An 18,556-nucleotide genomic window follows, 5' to 3' on the forward strand; every position below is an offset into this window, starting at 1 on the left:
CTAATGGACTTAGTTCTGCGCCTAGAACATTTACCAAATTGCTGAAACAGGTTTTCTCCTGGCTCAGGGACACATGGTAATGGGTTACTTAGATGACATCATTGTGATCTGCAGGTCAATGGGCGAAACACAGAGAGCAGTGAACACCATTACAGCGCTGCTGCAGGAACTGGGATTTATTATACACCCAGAAAAATCAGTCCTCAGCCCAACCAGAGAAATTAAATTCCTCGGGTTCCTCATAAATAGAGCGAAAGTCCCCATTTGGGATATCATCCGTCAGGCGGGATGGTCAAATTAAAGAACATTTAACAGGTTTTACAATAAACCTGAGGACAGAGGGGCAAAATTTCACTGCAGCAATTTTACAGGCTGCTGATTGAATTGTGCCACATACTGGAGGCCTATTGATCTATCTATCCTATGATCTTTTGGACCATGCAAGAAGGAGACCACTGAGCTTTGAAATCTCATATTAGCGAACCAACAAGCAATACGAAAAATAATGAAGCATTAAACAAGAACTTTGAAGTTTGATGATTATTATTTGAGTAATGGGAGTGGTGAGATAAAATGCCCTCCTCATCCTCCCGTAATTACTTTGAACGTTGTTAAAGTAGATTCTAGTGTTGCATGTATGCCTCACAAAAAAATGCTCTTTTCATAGAATTATACCAGTGGTCATCTTTTTCGAGATTCAAGGATTGGGATCTCATATTATCTCACCACTTCCATTTCTCAAATAATAATCATCAAATTTCGAACCGGTAAGTTCTCATTTAATACTCCATTAAACAGCCCGAGCATGAGCTTCAATTGCCTCCACTGTTTTTGGTAACAATGCACAAGTTCTTTGGGCACTGCCTTTCGAAGGGCTTCCCATTATTTGTTTATTGTGAGTAAATTGTTACATGAATTTGCCTGCAAAATAAGATGGTGAAGAGTGTTTGCATATGCCATCTACTTCCTTTGTCAAGTTTTAATAAAAAGAAAATCAGCATGAGAATGGGGAAACACATTTAAAACAAAAAAGTGTCAAATTCTTGTATTACATGTGGAACTATTTTTTTAAACTCTGCTTATAAACAACAGCTGTTTCCAACCTCAAAAATTCAGCTATGACTCAAAAGCAAATCAAATTAAAATTGCAGAACTTCAACCAGCTTGCTAACAAATCTACGTAATAAAATGTTCTATCATTTTCTGTGCATAATAGGCAACACAATGAAAATAAAATGGTCATTGATAATATTTAAAAAACGAGCAAATTGCAACTTCTAATTCTTCTAATATTTTTGGATGACCCAAAGAGGGGGAAAAAAAAAACAGGCTTTTCATTTAGAATGGCTCAACATAAAAACCTTTATATTATTAAAGCAAGTTTTTTTTAAAAATTACATAGTTTATTTAGGTTTTCCCTGATTTTGGCAACCACCAGCCTTGCCATCCTTACTTTTACAATTTAAACCGGGATGCTGGAATCTGGAGCAAAAAAATCAAATCCTTTTTTGCATATCTGATTACTTTTGATCATTCTCCATGTGGCCAATAAATCAAATAGCTTGTCACACTCACTAGTAAGCTTGTATATCAAAATAGGCTTAATGTGTATGAGTAGACTGCAATGTGAGAGAGGTGGAGATGAAGGAGGCAGAATGACGGGAGACAGGGAAAGATAGGTGATGGATAGTCAATATCCCCAGTGGAGGAATTTGATTATTCCTTCTCCACCCCTCTGTGTTTATGTGCATGCTCACCTATATGTGTGGGGAGGATGCATCTTTGCACTGAGAAACTTGAACTAAGGGGTCAATCTCAAAATAAAGGATTGGCAATTAGAACTGATATGAAGAGGAATTTCCTCATTTTCCAGGTGGCAAATCTTTGTCATTCTTCACCTTGGGAGGATTTAGGAGGGTCAGTAACTGACCACAATCAGGAGATTATTTTGATAAATTTTCTAGAATTACAGGAATCAAAAGTATATGGGGCTAGAGCATCAAGATCGTGTGATGTAGAAGATCAAACATGTTTTTAAATGGTAGAGAATTTGGACAAACAAATAAATGAAAAGAACATGAAGAAGACTAAATTTTTGAAAATTTACTTGCAATTTTGGAAAAACACAAAGTAACATAATAAAATAAAGGAATACATTTAAAATATAATATTTTACTTCGTGTAAAATCCATGTTTTTGTCTCAATCATTTTACAGGGTAGAAATTAGCTTGAAGGAAAAGGTACAAGATGTTGGGAAGGTGAAGAGGGAGTGGTAGATTTCTTGAGGGTGGGAATACTGAACCATTAATTAAAAAAAACCTCAAAAATTAATGAAATCATGTGTATGTCAGATTTTTGTTTTACCATTAATGCATTGATTTGGATATGGGGTTTACAGACTACAATCCAAGTCTATGTTCACAATTCCCCAGAAAATTGTAAGTTATAGAATTGCATGACACAGAATTAAGCACTTCAGCCCACCATGTCCATGCCCGTCTTTTAGCCTATCCATTTGCTCACATTAGGACTGTATCCTTCTGTTCCTTGTCTTATTAAATGTCAAAATGGCTCTTAATCATCTCTGATTACACCAACTACAGTACAAGTCTGATAATCTTAAATCGGATTATCTGAAATCCTTATGTATCCAAATTTTTTATGGACCTGGAAAGGATGTCAGTTCGCCTCCAACAAATTTCTGATAAATGAGGATATTTGAAATAATCAGATTCCATCAGTTGTCTGAAAATTTTTCAGAGCTGAACTGACCTCACAAGTTAAAAAAAAAATCACCGCCATGAAATTAGAGTGACAATTCCCCTCATTTCAGGTAACTCCCTCCCTCTCTCTTTCCATTTCTTCTTTACATTCTCCTATTGAATTTTCTCTTCAACTCTCCCTCTCAAACTGTGTGCCATTGTCGTCCCAGCCTTGTCCCAGTGTCATCAAAGAGAGCAGCCTCCCGGGCAGGAGTGAGACCTTGGACTCCTGGGCAGGAATGGGACCTCGGTGGGGCACTGTCGGTGATCGCCAGTGGCGGTTGGGGGGGTGGGGCGGTGTGTGTGTGCAGGCAAAGACTGGGTCGGTGTCGGCCTCCAACAATAGGAACCGTGAAGCTGGAACAGCTCCTGCTGAAACAAACCCATGGGGAGGCAGCATCCCGCCGATTCGCCAGTGAGTGTTCCACCGGCCTGGGAAGCCTCTCCGGAGATCATTGGCAATGGTGGGGATGTATTGGGGATCGGTGGCGGTGGTTGGGAGGTCTCGGTGATCGGCAGTACAATGAAGACATGTCGGGGATTGGCGGCAGCCAGCATTTTTTTGGTGAGAATGAAATGTTATTTTAATGCTTAAAAAGCCTTTCCTTGTTGTTTACATATTGATACAAATGATTAGCTGTTGAAACTTGGCTGTTTATAAAAATGACCAATTATCTGAAAAATTCAGTCATCTGAAATAGGTCGGTCCTGACAATTTTGGTTAATCGGAGATATACTGTACTTTGGCTGTTGATTCCATTGTGTTAAAACTCACTGCAAATACATCCAGGATAATAAACTCTTCTGCAACTCAACCTGAGTCTCCTATGTCAGAGTCATTCAATAGTTTCAATAAAATTAATTTTAGGGAAAACTATAATAAAAAAAAATATTTTTTCCAATGGAGCATCTTTTCCAAAAGTTTCTTCATTGGACTAATTTTTTTTTCCTGAACAACTCAAGATATTACAGAATAACATTTTAATCAAGTTCCAAGTTCCAAATTTTACTCCTTATTGTCCACAGACTTGGAATCAAAAATATATTTTCTTGTGTATAGTTTAGCGACTCAGCGCAAGTTGGAAAACCTTTAAATATGCAGCTGAGCAAAGGGATAATCTTTGCTGGAGATATGTCAAATATACCTCCAACTTCTTTGACATCAAATATAGAAAAAGTTAACATTTACCCGTCCTCTTTCTGTCAATGTTGTTAACATGACAATTAACGATGATCCTTGTTCCCAAACAGTTTGCCAAAAGTGTGGACAGGTATGGTGAAGTGGACCTTGAGTTGCTATATACTTATTTAGAATCGTAGTATTACAGATTTCCATCTTTGGAAGAAAAAAGATAAATGTTAAAGTCAGCCTGTTAATTTTGCAATGCTATGATACATGTTAATCTCAACATCTTACATGCTAATGTTGCTAAAATAGACATTTTGCTTTTTAGAGATAAAACTGAAAAAGTTTTTTTGAATAGTCGAAGAATCATTTTCACGATTTAGCAAAGACTGAGTTCCCAAAAGATAATCTTGAAAATGCAATAACGGCAGATGAAATGAGTATAAAATCTTCATGCATCCTGATGTATCTTTAATCTTGTGATGGCCCTGCAATTGGCCTGCCAAATGGCAGTATTGCCTACTGGACTGGACTAATACTTTCATTTCCCCCTCATAACACTTGCAAACAGAAGGAAAGAAAAGCTTGTTCAGTATAGTCCTGGTGAGATAGGGTCATCCCAGTTTATACCAATTGGCATTCAGGGACTTTATTAGATTCATTTTCAGTTATTCTTTCAATACCATGGCCTGATCTCATAAAACAGATGACTAATACTCTGGTTTTCTTGTTAATTAATTACATCCCTGTAGTCAAATATATTATTTTCTATGGTCTTGTACAATATCAGACTAGCCCTGAATCTTAGGCTTAGTGAAGAACAACAGAATGGGCAATATTGAATATATCTGGTTCTCTCATAAAAATAAAATACATGAAATAAAGGGCATTTGCTTAACATAGTTAACTGAAGTTCAAAGAACATCTAGAATCCAGGAGACAAGGTCTATTGTATGATACATTCTTTTATTCTGTAAACCATTTTGGGAAATCAGATGTTGAATTTTTTTTTAAAAAGCCTCATTCCAAGCATCCTGAAAATTTCTTTCCATTGAACTGCTTTGAATACTTAGTTTCAGTACCTGTCATAGAAGATATAAGGAAAACAATGTCAATGGAAGATCAACTGGGAACTACTTCTACTAGTTAAACAGGAAAGACCGTTGGCCTGAAATATTGGTTACACTTTATTTCCACTTCTACTCGGGTGAATGAAGTTACAAATCAATGGAGTGATGATTGCAAAATATCTCACTTCATATTCACTTGTAATGCCCAGCTAGAGAACAGAATAAATAATCTACTAATGATAGGGAAGGTTTTGTTTAAAAAAACCTCAATTACACACACTGATCCCCAGGATGACAAACTGATGAAGAAAAACCAAACTATTTATATTACATCTGGTTTTCATGTCTAAACTGCAATCTATTCTAATTCCTAACCCAAACATGCTCCAAGATCAATGGTCACGTTGATAACGATGATACAAAAGTAAAATACACAGATTTACAGCATCTGGAAAAAAAAAGAACATTTTGGAAAAGATTCAATCATGCACAACCTACAGAGTGTTAAAAATTTTGATGAAAGGTGATCAATCTCATATATTGGTTCTCTTTCCCTCTCTAGACACCATCTGATCAACAGAGTACACTTTCTGGTTTTGTTCAAACATTGGCATCAGTCCCTCCACATATTCAATCTTGTTTCATTTATTTTGTGCTTAGAATTACAAATTGCAGCCAGCATTTTATTTTTTTCCCCCACGCACACGTATCCAAAAATAACACTGAGGACTATAATGCTGAATATCTTCAATCATCTTGCAATTATCCATACAACCATTTTTCTTTGGCTTGGCTTCGCAAATGAAGATTTATGGAGGGGTAAATGTCCACGTCAGCTGCAGGCTCGTTTGTGGCTGACAAGTCCGATGCGGGACAGGCAGACACGGTTGCAGGGGAAAATTGGTTGGTTGGGCAAAATGCTTTTTATTTTGAATTCTCCATCCAATTTGTTCAATAGGCCATTAGGACCATATAAAGAAAAAGCCCAATTTTTTTCTCTGGAAAAGAACCTTGCTGCCCTACTGCACTCAAAAATGTACCACATTTAATAAAGATCTTTATCTGCTTTTTACATTCTATGCCACTGATGTGAGAGCTTCAAGGCAATGTGCCACTAATACCCACTTATCTTTCCAAAAAATGAACAATAGTATTTATTTTGACTGCATGTTGGCAGGATGGCCATGAGTTTGGATCTCTCTGCTGATTGATGGTTGCATTGCACACCAATTTAAATTGGCAATCCTCCAGTGCCAAACAGACTCAATTACAGATAAACAGCAGGTCAAACAGATGACTTTTCTCAACCACTGCTCTTGAAAAGATTACCTCATTGAGCATCTAACCAACCTGAGGGGCTTTCTGGACCGTATAACTAAATATAAAGCCAACATTTTCTTCAATGTATTGATTTTCCACTCTCAATATCATCAAGGTGAATACTTACATTTACATAATTGGCATTAATATAATCTTCTGATCCATCTAATACAACCCTTGTGACATCATCTGTTTTAAAAAAGAAAACAAATCAAAATTAAGATCTTAATGCTGGTGCTCTCCAAATTTTTCTGCCACACTGTCATGAAAATTTGCCTGAGGTTCAAAGGCAAATTTCTCATGTATTGTAAAATTTAAAAAAATGACCACATCAAGTTACTACCAAATGAAACAGTGGGCTAGATCTTTCCACTTGTAGCCAGCATGAATGTTGGTATTCTCTATGGAAATTCAGGGTTCCAAAAGAAATATGAGCCTCAACTCTGGTAGTATCTTTGCCCTGCTGCTTGGCCCATGCTGCACCACTGAACTCCCTTGTGCCACTAGCAAATCAGCCTACTGACCTTGTGTCGCATTAAATCTGGCCCAAGGGTTGCGATCTCATTCAACTGAGCAGGAGAAATCATTGGTAAAGATTTTTTTTTAAATTGGCAGTGTATTTTCCATTCAATACGTGTTTCCAGTATTGTACAGTTTTAGGTAGGTCCATTGTGGTTTTTGAATGTTTCTGAAAGTCAATATGTTATTTTCAGAAATAAACTGAGGAATACACACAGAAAACTCACATGGTAATACGTCTTTGTATCTGTTTCTGTCCATGTTCTTTGTCATCTTCGCAAACGAGATGACTAAACCAGGTTTTTTTCTGTACAATTGCTGCAAAGTGAGAAGCATTATTTTTAATTTGGTTGCTGAATTTTTATTGTGTTTTTGCTCAATCTCAAGCTAGGTGATGGATGTAATTTTTATCTTCCTGTGGCCACTGTTTTTTTGTTCCATCTCATAATACAGGGCAGCACCATGTTATCTTGCAGCATTTCACATATGCCATTCTTTGAATAGCAAGTATAAAAGGAAAACTTACACTGAACCAATTCAGGTCCACTGACATCAACAACTTCTGTGGGCACGTGTATCTCCACAGAATAAATCAGTTTCATACTCATCTGTTAAACATTCAAACACTTTTGCCTCAGTTTGCCACATCCAATCAAAACACGAGTAATTTTGAGATTAGATTCTTCTTTTACATTTGGTAACTATCTTACAATATTTTGCACATTGTTTTGCACCACACATCTTTTTGAAAGCTTTACTTCAAAAATGCCAAAATTATAATTTTATTGCAATTTAGAAAAGTTCTGTTGAGGATCAATTTTCATCCCATCAAAAATATTTGATAATTTGCTGCATAAATCACTTCCATTTCCAATGCATGGATACATTTCTTAGCTGTGCAGTAAAAAAAATGGAAATGCACATGTATCCATCTCCATCTTGTAAAAACAAGAAAGAATTGTGATCAAAAGCCAAGCTTAAAAAAAATCTTAAATTTACAAACCAGGTTAGCCACAAGACCTTTCAGACATTTTACAATGTCTACATCAGAAGTTATTTAAAAAAAAAACCAGGATATAGCAAAGAAATCTAGATTTGTCACACAGTCAAACAGGAATTAAAACAGGAAATGGATAGCATGCAGCACTGTTTTACATTCAAATCTACTGTTGGAGAAAACAATACAAATGCATAAATCACAAAGTTAAAACATACTGAACAAACTTACATCAAACTGATTCAGTAAAGCTCCACTTTCAAGTCCCTGCCGAAGCTGAATCATCGATTCCTCCAATGAATCACCGTATTCAGCACCAGAAGGATTTACGGAATTACTGGGGAAATGATGGAAAACTGTTCCATCTTCCATTTTTTCCTCCAAATGATTGCTTGCAACTTGTAAATAAGCAATGAAAACAAATATTTTTCTTCTTGCATACACATAAAATTGCTGACTTTCAATAATTTTGGTATCAATGCAATATAAATAGAATACCTGCAGATATGACTTTAGAAGTTCTAGATAGCTTATTCTTGGATTGGTGATGAACAAAAGAACAGGTGCCAATTCACAACTCACATGTGAACATCAAGCACTAATACCGTAGGTGCCTAGCATTGTAGAATATAATCAGCGACTACCATTGGCAGCCAGAGGCCATTCAAAAGAAGCGCCAAAAGAACACTGTAGTGCAGTTGATTCATGCTAAACCTTGCATCAGTTATTCAGACCTCAGGCTACTTAGCATAGGTACTAGTCAATTTCCTGCTCATCAGCTTTAACCTGCCAAATGTATGCCCACATTGGAAGTCTAAACTCACCCAGAGAGTTGAAAAGAAGTTGATGAATAAAAATAGACAGGATGCACTGTTGGGCAGAGAATTGGCAGATGGAGTTCAATCCAAATATCTGTGAAATGATGTACTTGGAAGGCCGAACATAAGGCAGAATACATGGTTAATGGAAGGATTCTTACCAGTGTGGAGGAACAGAGAAATCTTGGAGTCCAGGCCAAAGATATCTCAAGATTGCCACGCAAGTCGATAAGGTAGTTAAGAGGCATGTTGGCTTCATTAATCAGGGGATTGAGTTCACGAGACACAAGGTAAAATTGCAGCTATGTAAAACTCTAGTTAAACCATACGTGGCGCATTGTGTACAATTCAGGTCGCCTCATTACGGGAAGGAGTGAATGCAGAGATTTACTAGGATGCTGCCTCGATTGGATAACATAATATATAAAGCAAATTTGAATGAGCTAGTGTTTTTCTCTTTGGAGCAACAAAAAAATGAAAAGATGTACATGATTGTGAGGGGCTTGGATATGCGGACAGCCAGCACCTTTTTCCTTGGCCAACAAAACCATATACGTTAACTATTTTTTTAAAAACCCTAAGTGATGGGTGCCTGGAATGCATTACTGGGGGTGATGGTGGAGGCTGGTAAATTGGGACATTCAAAAGACAATTAACAACACATTACACAAATAAAGCAGCATCTCAATCTAACTGCTACTCCACCAGCTGCATTAACTCATTTGGGCTCACCAAAATCAGAGATATTCGTTTGTTCTCGCATTCCTTCCCCATCTTTTCTGCTGCTAAAAACTAACTTGCTTTCTCTTATTCCCCCATTTCCAATTAAGGATTTTAAAAAAAAAAGAAATGTAGCACAGTTGCAGGCCCTAAGGGCCCACGAGATCGCATCATCCAATTACACCCATGTGACCAAATAACCTACCAACCCCATACGTCTTTGGAAGGTGGGAGGAAACCAGAGCACCCAGAGAAAGCTCATCCAGTCACGTGGAGAACGTACCAACTCCTTTCAGATTTTTGAGGGACTATGTCTGACCTTCTGAATACTTGCAGCATTTTTAAAATTTCAGTAAAGGACGAATCTCTTTGCAATTTATTAACAGCGACTGAAATGAAAATCTTTCATACACACAAATAACCATTTAGACTTACTAGAACATAGCAAAACCAGCTGTGAATACAGAAACCATAATATTATTTGTTCAAAGGTTAAGCATTTGAAATTGGATGATAAATTGCTCTTTTCAAGAGTGGGAACAGGAATAAGGGTCATAAAGCTCATTCTAAAGCATTTAATTATTCTATTAAATCATAAAAATCCCATTGATTTGGTGATTTTAAAAGGCAGAAACACCACTGTGTTCATGAAATTATGATTCTCATCACTGAGCATCACATGCAATACAAGTACCATTAAGTTTTAAGCAAAAACAAAGGTTTAATCTAAAAATAAGGATAGCATTTTCCATGTTTTGTTGATTCTATGTTAAATAATAAAAATAGTTGCATTTAGCATTTGTGCAGATCAAAACTAATTGAATGCTTTGCATAATAAATACTAATCAATAATACGGCTGTCTGCAGTATTGCCAAGTCCTTTTTTCAATGCACCAGGATAACTTTTTTTTTGTGTATTTATTATCTTTTTAATTCAGTGATTTAATTGATTTAAAGTTGTTTCTTTTTACAAAAGCACCTGTTCAATTGCAGCAAGAAATTTGGAGCATATGTACATTGTACAATTTACGTACTGGTAACAATTATTATAATTAATAAGAATTTTATTGAAGAGACTATTTTATGCTCCATAAATCATTTTGTGATTAATAAAGTTATTGCAGAAAACAATGAAATACATGGAATGTCAACGTAGACGTGCAAATCATCTTGGCTGACCACAATTCTGTAGCGATGCATTGTCAAGGGACAAAATGAAAGGATGGTTTGAGCAGTTATATCAATAGAAAAGGAGCTTGGATGGGGCGGAACTTATTAATTGCTCCAAGAGATATATAGATATCACAAATAGAAGATACAACACTGGATCTCCTTTCAGGAAAAAGAACAAATGACTGATATGAAATAGGAGAGCACTTCAGGACCAGTGACCATAACTCCATTAGTTTTAAAATGATGGATAAAGATAGGACTGGTCCACAATTCTTGCGAAGCTAATTTAGAAGAATCTTGCAAAGATTGTTTGCAATAAAAGGGTGTCTTACAAAGAGTGTCTTGCAAAGGATAGCTTTTGAAAAACAGGTAAAGTATATTTGTACTAAAAGACCACACTGGCAATATTAGGTAACCACTGGTCAAGAAAAAGGAGTCATTAATAATTAATTTCAAACAAATTCTTTTGTCAATATAGATTATATAGCTTACTTAAGAGAGAAACAAAGAGGGCAAGGAGAGGTTATGAGATAGCTCCAGCAAATGAGAAAGGTTGAAGTGTAGGAAGGAATAGAGCCCCTTAAAGATCAAAATAGTCTATGTGTAAAGCCAGAGAAGATCCTAAATAAGTACAGTACAACTCTGATTATCCGAAATGTTCGGGGCTGGGCCTATGGTGGATAAACTATTTTTTTTCCGGAGAACTGGTTATTTCTTTGCAAAAAGCCAGCCCAGTAGCAACAGAAAATCACTTCTAACAGTGTTTAATACTTTTTAAACATTAAAATAATGTTTAATTCTCACCAAAAAAGCGCTGGCTGCCGCCGATCACCAACTCTTCCCTACCGAAATCCCACTCCTGCCCAGGAGCCCGACATCCCCGCTCCTGCTGGGAGCCTGATGTCCCTGCTGCTGACCAGAGCCTGACATTTCCACTGCTGCTAGGAGGCTGCTTTCCTTGATGCCACTGGGACAAGGGATTATTCCGACCACTTACAGCTGGGAGACAGTGGCCCACAATTTGAGAGAGAGAGAGTTGGAGAGAAAATTCAATAGGGGAAGGTAAAGAGAGAGGGAAGGGAGTTACGTGAAACAAGGACAATAAAAATTTTTGGATGAATTAGGATTTTGGAGAATCCGATTTTGGATAATTGGAGTTGTACTGTATATATTATCTGTTTATTGTGGAACAATAAGGCTCGGGAGTACAGGTTCATCATTTTATTAAAGTAGCAGCACAAGTTGACAGGGTGGTGAAGGTATTTGGAACATTGGTCTTCACTGGTCAGGGCAGTGGCATTATGTACAAGGCTTTGGTGAGACTGTACTTGGAATATTATGCAGTTCTGATTACCAGATGTAGGAAAGATGTGATCAATTTGGAAAGAGTGAAGATTTACAAATGTTATTGGAATTGGTTGGCTTGAATTACAAGACAAGGCTGGATAGGCTGAGATTATCTCCCTGGGGGACTGGAGGCTAAAAGAGAGCCTTATAAATCATAGGGATCATAAATAAGATAAAAAGCTACAGTTATTTTCCCAGGGCAGGGGCATAGATTTAAGGTGAGAGGTAAAAGATTTAAAAGGGACCTGAGTGAGGTCTTCTTCACTCAGAGGATTATGAGTATCTGGAATAAGCTGCCAGAAGAAATGGTAAAACTGTGGATGATTCAGAAGTTTAAAACACATTTAGACAGGTACATGAAATAAAAAGGGAGATGGGCCAAACAGGCAAAATGCTTCATCAGCTTAGGTTAGGCGAAAGGCCAGTTTTTCTGCAATGAAACTAGCACCTCTAAACATCCACGGAGGATAAACTGTGAGGTGAGGTGCATTATAGATGCTGGCTGGAGATAGATCTGTGAACTGATTCTGATCTGGGCAACAGTGAAGAATAGCACAATATTTCCAGATGCTACAGCAAAGAGATCATCCAAAATTTGCAGAAGTAATCAAGTGGTGCAGATGCCACTTTGAGGACAAAGCATTCAGTATCCCCAAAAAATGGGCACAATCTCAATTTCTTGCCCAGGGTCTTTAAAAAAAATAAAGCTGGACTTAGTTAATCTACACTCTGAAATCCCTTTATAATAAAGCATTACAGTTAAATATTTGATTCCTTTAGGATTCTGCTCCCATTCTAAGTAACTAGTAAAGCCTTTTGTTATTCATCTTCAGAAAATCCAAGGATAAAAGGAGGAAAAATTAAAAAGAAATACAAGTTCTGGCTGTTGCTTGTATCCATTAGTAGGAATGATCAGATCAGCCGTGTTCATGTCAAGATTGGATGGTTTTAAAAATTACACAACAGGCTCAAGACACTGATCGCCATGCTCCTACTTCTGGCTTTCCTATTTGTGCAAGCTGGGTGATGTATTAAATTTTTAAAATTCTTTTGGAATTAATTCTTAGAAAATAAGAACTATTCAAGTAGAACCAAGTAAATGTATATAATAATTAACAAGTTCAACAATTGGTTACCTTGTCGCTTGACCAGAAGTACAAGTTCTCTGGAGTGAGATTCTCTGCTTGCTTTTATAAACATAACAACTTGGTCATGTGTATGTTCAGAGATATCCCTGCCATTAATCAACAAGATTTGATCCCCTTCGTTCAGTTTGGGTGTGCAAATGTCAGCCTACACAACAAAGGTCAAAATATTTCAAACAAAAACAACTTTTTGGAGCAGTCTTCATTAACAGAAAAAGAACCGAACTCATTTAATACAGGAGCAATCTATGGTCTAATTTTCAGTTTATGCATTGTGAATTGAACTCTAATTTTTTATTGAAAAGAATACAGATTTTACTTCAAATAACAAGCGGCTTTTACTCCAGGAATTTTTGTCATAAATCACCTGCTTAAGAGTGCAACAAAATACCATTTCTTCTATTTTTATGTTTAAATCAGTCATTTATCAGCTCAAGCAAATTGGAACCAGTATTTCCATGTAGATTAATTTAGCAAACTGATTTAAATTCCCATGACTTCTAAATGCAGCATTAAAATAATCTGTTTTTGATATTAATCCCAAATGGAACTAGGAACAAGAACTTTGAAGTTGGAGATTTAAAGAAGGGGTATGCTAATGTTCTGGAACACATCTTTGTCAGAAAGGAGGAATTGTTAGAAATATTGCCATATATTAAGATGGATAAATTGCCAGGCCTGATAAAATTGATCCCAAGACGATATGAGAAGCAAGGAAGGGGATTACTAGTACTGTAACTATTTTTGCATTTTTAGTAGCCAGGAGTGAGGAAACAGATAACGGGAGGATAATGAATGTTGTTCCCTTAATCAAAAAAAGTCAGTAGGTATAAACTAACAAACTACAACATGATCAACTTTGCATCAAAGAGTAGGGAAGTGATTGGAAAATTTTAGAGGGAGAGGATTTGTGTTCACTTGGAAAGGCAGGGATTGATTAGATGAATCAATATAGTTTTGTGTGGGAGAAATCCTGTCTCACAAAGTTTTTTTTGAGGAGTTAACTAAGAAAATTCAAGGGAGACTGGCAGATGTGGCTTTTGTGGACTGAAAAGCTTTTACCGAAGTTCTGTGTGATAGGCTGATTCTAAAGGTGAAGGCACATGGGATTCAAGATATAAACATAATTATGATGAGTATAGATCGAGTAAATGCAAGTTGGTTTTATCTCCTGAGGTTAGGTGAGATACAAACCAAAAGACATTGATTAAGGGTGAAAGGGGAGAGGTTTAGGGGGAACATTACGGGAATTTCTTCACACAGAGAGTAGTGGGAGACTGGAATGAATTTCCAGTTGAATGCGTGCTCAATTTTAGCATTTAAGAAAAATTTAGACAGATACATGGATGGGAGGGCTATGGAGTGGGTGCAGGTCAGTCAGAATAGGCAGAATAAGAATTTGGCACAGACTAGAAGTGTGACAGATATCGATATGTTTTTGGGAGATAAATTGGGAAAGGTTTGTTAGAGTAGGTTGCACACAAACACTTGAAAACAGATCTTACTTGAAATACTGGAGCTCTGCCCACGCTAGACATATCAGCTACACAGCTTTTGCAAGAGCTTTGAAGAGTGCTCAAGAGACTTCACTAATGGATTGTTGTTTACAAAAGGCAACAGTTGAAAGAGCTTGTTGGAGCCACATATTGTCTGGAGGTGAGCTTGCTGTTGTAAGAGGGTCATGTGGTTTTGTAAGCAGGGTCAAACAGGCTTTTCTCTCTGTGTCAGAGAGAGGGAGCGAGAGAGAGAGTTGTACAGTGTTACAGCCAGCAGACAGCAGCTGGGACTAGAAGAGGACAAGCTCGCAAGCTTGTAGAATGCCCCATTTTGAAAGACAGCCTGGTCAAAGCCCTTGTGGTTCATGTAAGAGGAGAGGACTGGCTGCCTAATATTTCACTTGGAATAAGAGAAACAAAAAGGAACTCAGTGTTAACCTGTAAGAAAGAGATTATCATCTGGAGAAACCTGAAGGGGCAAGTTTTGTCAGCAGGACACTGAAGTGACTGATTAAAAAGAAACAACAAATCTCTCTCTGAAAACCGACAAGAACCTAAACTAGAAGATCTGCCATGTTCTAGAAGGTGGTTCACTACCACTTTATGGAACAGCTAAGGCTAGGTATCAGGTAATAAAAGTCATGCCGACATCTAAAAAAATATTTTTTGAGCTAAAAGATAAATACATATCCTGAACCTGCGGATTTTGAGGTTGTCCTCCAGCTGAATAGTGAAAATCTTCAGTGGGAGAAGCAGCTCTGCCAGTAAATCAGTCTTAAGTGAGCTTTGTTCCATTTGGGACTAGTATATATAAACACATTTTTTAAATGGTGCATTTAGAAGTCATGGGAATTGAAACCAGTGTGCTAAACTAATTTGCATGGAAATGCTAGTTCCAAGTTGCTCGATTTTAACATAAAAGGAGAGTAACTAGCTTGTTGCTTTGATTTTCAGTACTTCCGTTATTGGTTAGATTGGACTCGGTTTCTCTGAATTGAAAGATGCGAAAGGTGATTGGAAGAAGTATGCAAGATTATGGGCAGATAAACTTTTTTAATTCACCAGGGAATAATTGATTTGGAATCAGATATCCAAGCTGAAAACAAGCATTGCAATAAGATTAAATAGATAAAGCATAGAGGATAATGGTGCTAATGCAGGCAAATGGGATTAGTGTATATGGGCAAAAAGATCAGCACCAATGTGGTGGACCAAGAGGCACTCTTAGACAGATATCAACAAGCTTGTTTTGGCTCTTTAACACAGAAAACTATCAAAAGGAATGCCAGAATGTAGAGTAAACACAGATTTATGGAAATTCAAGGAAGGTTTTACTCACCGGTGATCCTGAGCTTACTCTCGAGACAATAAGAGGCATTTTCTGATCAGCTCCACCCTGCAAGTGGAATGAGTTAAAAATATTAAGAGAACAGAAATTTAAAGCTTTAATATTACGTGCACAAATGTGGTTAAAAACAATCCATATTTCATTCAACTTTTCTACATTGTATCTACAAAAAAAACATTTTTGTTCTAAATCTTGCATTCCAAAATATTTTAAAAAATATATTGCAAATATTAGCAAAGAAATTGTTGGAATTTACAGTTGAATCCAATTATATAAATCAGTTTAGTTGAATAAATGAGCTATCATAGAAATTCAAGATTAATTGACCACATTCACTGGATATTCAACCCTGCAAGGATCTGTCAAAACTACTGTTCACAACTTTTAACTCAGTATTTAAGAGTACAGGTACACAATCCTTTATCAGGAACCCTTGGGAGACAGTGTGTTCCGAATTTTGGATTTTTTTGGATTTCAGAAAGCCACCCGAATTGTGCTGCCGTATCCACCCCACTCCCTCTTCCAGTCGCACTGCCATTTTCCCCCACCCCCTCGCCCGCCCGACTCGCGCTGCCGGTCTCTCCCCCTCGCCAACCCGACTCGCGCTGCCGGTCTCTCCCCCTCGCCCGCCCCGCGCTGTCGTCTCTCCCCCTCGCCCGCCCGACTTGCGCTCCCGTCTCTCTCCCCACTTGCTGGATTTTAGATGTCTGGATAAAGGATTGTGTACCAGTATTAATTAAGAGAAATTATTAAAATTATTCCATCATTACTCATCTTAAAAATTTAAATTGGAATGCACCAAGATTTCTTGTAATCTTATGACATGGAAATCAATCAAATCTAAACTCAAGAGAGTTCATCAGTTTCAATCTCATTTTTTTCCTGCATGACCATCGTCTCTCACATGTCCATCAACTTCCCCTCCATCAAAATCTTCTCGAACCTACCAACACGAAGGGTAATTTACAATACTAGTTAGGCTGCCAACATATTTTTTTGGATGCGGGAGAAAGTCAGAGCACTCAGAGGAAACTTGCACATCACTGGAAGAACACAGACTCCACACTAAAAGAACCACATTGTAAACTTAATCACAAGACTGTATTCAGCAGTGCCAACTGGATCATCACAATGTTAGGCCTATAATAAGTCTTGAAATTAATAAATTACATCAAACAAAAAAGGCAAATTAATTGAAGAAAAATTCAAAACCAGAGGAGAAATACCTTTACCCTACATCCTACAAGCATGAACTAAACAATTTGATCTTGAAGGTAGGGTATGTGGTTAACAGATGGATTCCTTATGGTATGGAATAACAGAGGGATCATGGAATCTAGTCCAAGGTTGATCAGGTGGCCAAAATGGTGTAGTTTGGTCTTCATTAGTTTTTTTGGGGGGGGGGGGGTGGGGAATTGACTTCAACAGCTGTGATATTGAGCTTTACAAATATTTGGTCTGGTTGGTTCACTACAGGAAAGATGCAGATGGTTTGGAGAGGATGCAGAGGAGTTTCACTTGGATGTTGTGAAACATGAAAATCTGCAGGTGCTGTTACTGTAGTAAAACATAGAAATGCTAGAGGAACTCATCAGGTCTTGCAGCACCCACAGGAGGTAAGGATAAATAATCAACACTATACATCAGGTCAGAAATGTTGGTTGGATATCTTTACCTCCTATGGACATTGCAAGACCTGACGAGTTCCTCTAACATTTGTGCATTTTCACCAGGATGTTGCCTGGATTGGAGAACATGATTTAAGAAGCAAGGATGACAGAGTTGAAGGTATTCTCTTTGGAGCAATGAAAGATAAGCAACTTAATATAGGTACTGTATACAAGATTATGAGGGGAAAAGATTGGGTGGACAGCCAGCAACTTTTATGCTCAGATCAACAATAGAGGACACCTGTTTAAGGTGAGTGGAGGAATATATATATATATATATATATATACACACACAGGGGGTGGATGCAAGGAAGGCATTTCCAGGGGTGGTGGTGGTAAAATAGGGAGAAACACTTACATAGGCACATGGATGTAAGAAAAATAAAGGGTTATGGGTGTTAGGCAAGGAAGGATAAGATTGTGGTAGAATAGATTTACATAGGTTGGCACATCATAATGGGCTAATGGGCATAATGACCCTGGCTATAATGTTCTATGTTCTAATGGTGGAAAGGCTCTTCTAGTTGAGAAACACATGCCCTCCACACAACTTCCCTCAAAAAGGAAATAAAAGTGATACAGAAAGGATACAGAGTTTAATACCAAGGTATATCAATCCAACCAAGAAGGATGATTTTGCATTAAAAGCTTTTTCTTTATTTACTGTTTAAACCACAAAACCTTTTGTAAGGTTGAATTTATTCAACTTACCTTTACATTAAAGCCAAATTTTCCTTCTTCATCTGGTATCATTCGAACCAAAAGCAAATTACGATCATGACTCACCACATCACTCTAGAGAGCAAGAATCTCAACTTTACCACACAAGAATCATTACACAAGACATAATTGCCAATATTATTTCATTCATTTTTATGTGCTACACAATACATTCCACTTCAAATTAAGTCACACTCTATAGCAACATTACAGTTCTAATGTTTAATCTTAACTTTGACATCTATGTGCGCTGCACTCAGAGGACACTCACTCACTCACTGGAGTTTTGAAAAACAAGTGGCAATCACATAAAGAAATAATAGC

General features: G+C 37.3%; 1 protein-coding gene and 1 long non-coding RNA gene across 2 annotated transcripts in view; one reads left to right on the plus strand and one right to left on the minus strand.

Annotated features, from left to right (window-relative positions):
* LOC138749859 (uncharacterized) overlaps nucleotides 1–12,872 on the plus strand; it is a 28,115-nt gene extending 15,243 nt beyond the window's left edge. The window contains exons 2-3 of the long non-coding RNA XR_011348898.1: nucleotides 668–767; nucleotides 12,687–12,872. This is a non-coding gene — a long non-coding RNA (uncharacterized lncRNA). The remainder of the gene's footprint in view (nucleotides 1–667; nucleotides 768–12,686) is intronic.
* LOC138749851 (tyrosine-protein phosphatase non-receptor type 3-like) overlaps nucleotides 1–18,556 on the minus strand; it is a 204,083-nt gene that overhangs the window by 37,410 nt on the left and 148,117 nt on the right. The window contains exons 17-23 of the mRNA XM_069911805.1: nucleotides 18,224–18,307; nucleotides 15,834–15,890; nucleotides 12,990–13,146; nucleotides 8,027–8,193; nucleotides 7,026–7,116; nucleotides 6,407–6,468; nucleotides 3,953–4,099 (exon numbers count right to left, since the gene is read on the minus strand). Coding sequence (XP_069767906.1) covers nucleotides 3,953–4,099; nucleotides 6,407–6,468; nucleotides 7,026–7,116; nucleotides 8,027–8,193; nucleotides 12,990–13,146; nucleotides 15,834–15,890; nucleotides 18,224–18,307 — 765 coding nt within the window. The remainder of the gene's footprint in view (nucleotides 1–3,952; nucleotides 4,100–6,406; nucleotides 6,469–7,025; nucleotides 7,117–8,026; nucleotides 8,194–12,989; nucleotides 13,147–15,833; nucleotides 15,891–18,223; nucleotides 18,308–18,556) is intronic.

Source organism: Narcine bancroftii, chromosome 1 (genome assembly GCF_036971445.1).
Source record: "Narcine bancroftii isolate sNarBan1 chromosome 1, sNarBan1.hap1, whole genome shotgun sequence".
NCBI lineage: Eukaryota > Metazoa > Chordata > Chondrichthyes > Torpediniformes > Narcinidae > Narcine > Narcine bancroftii.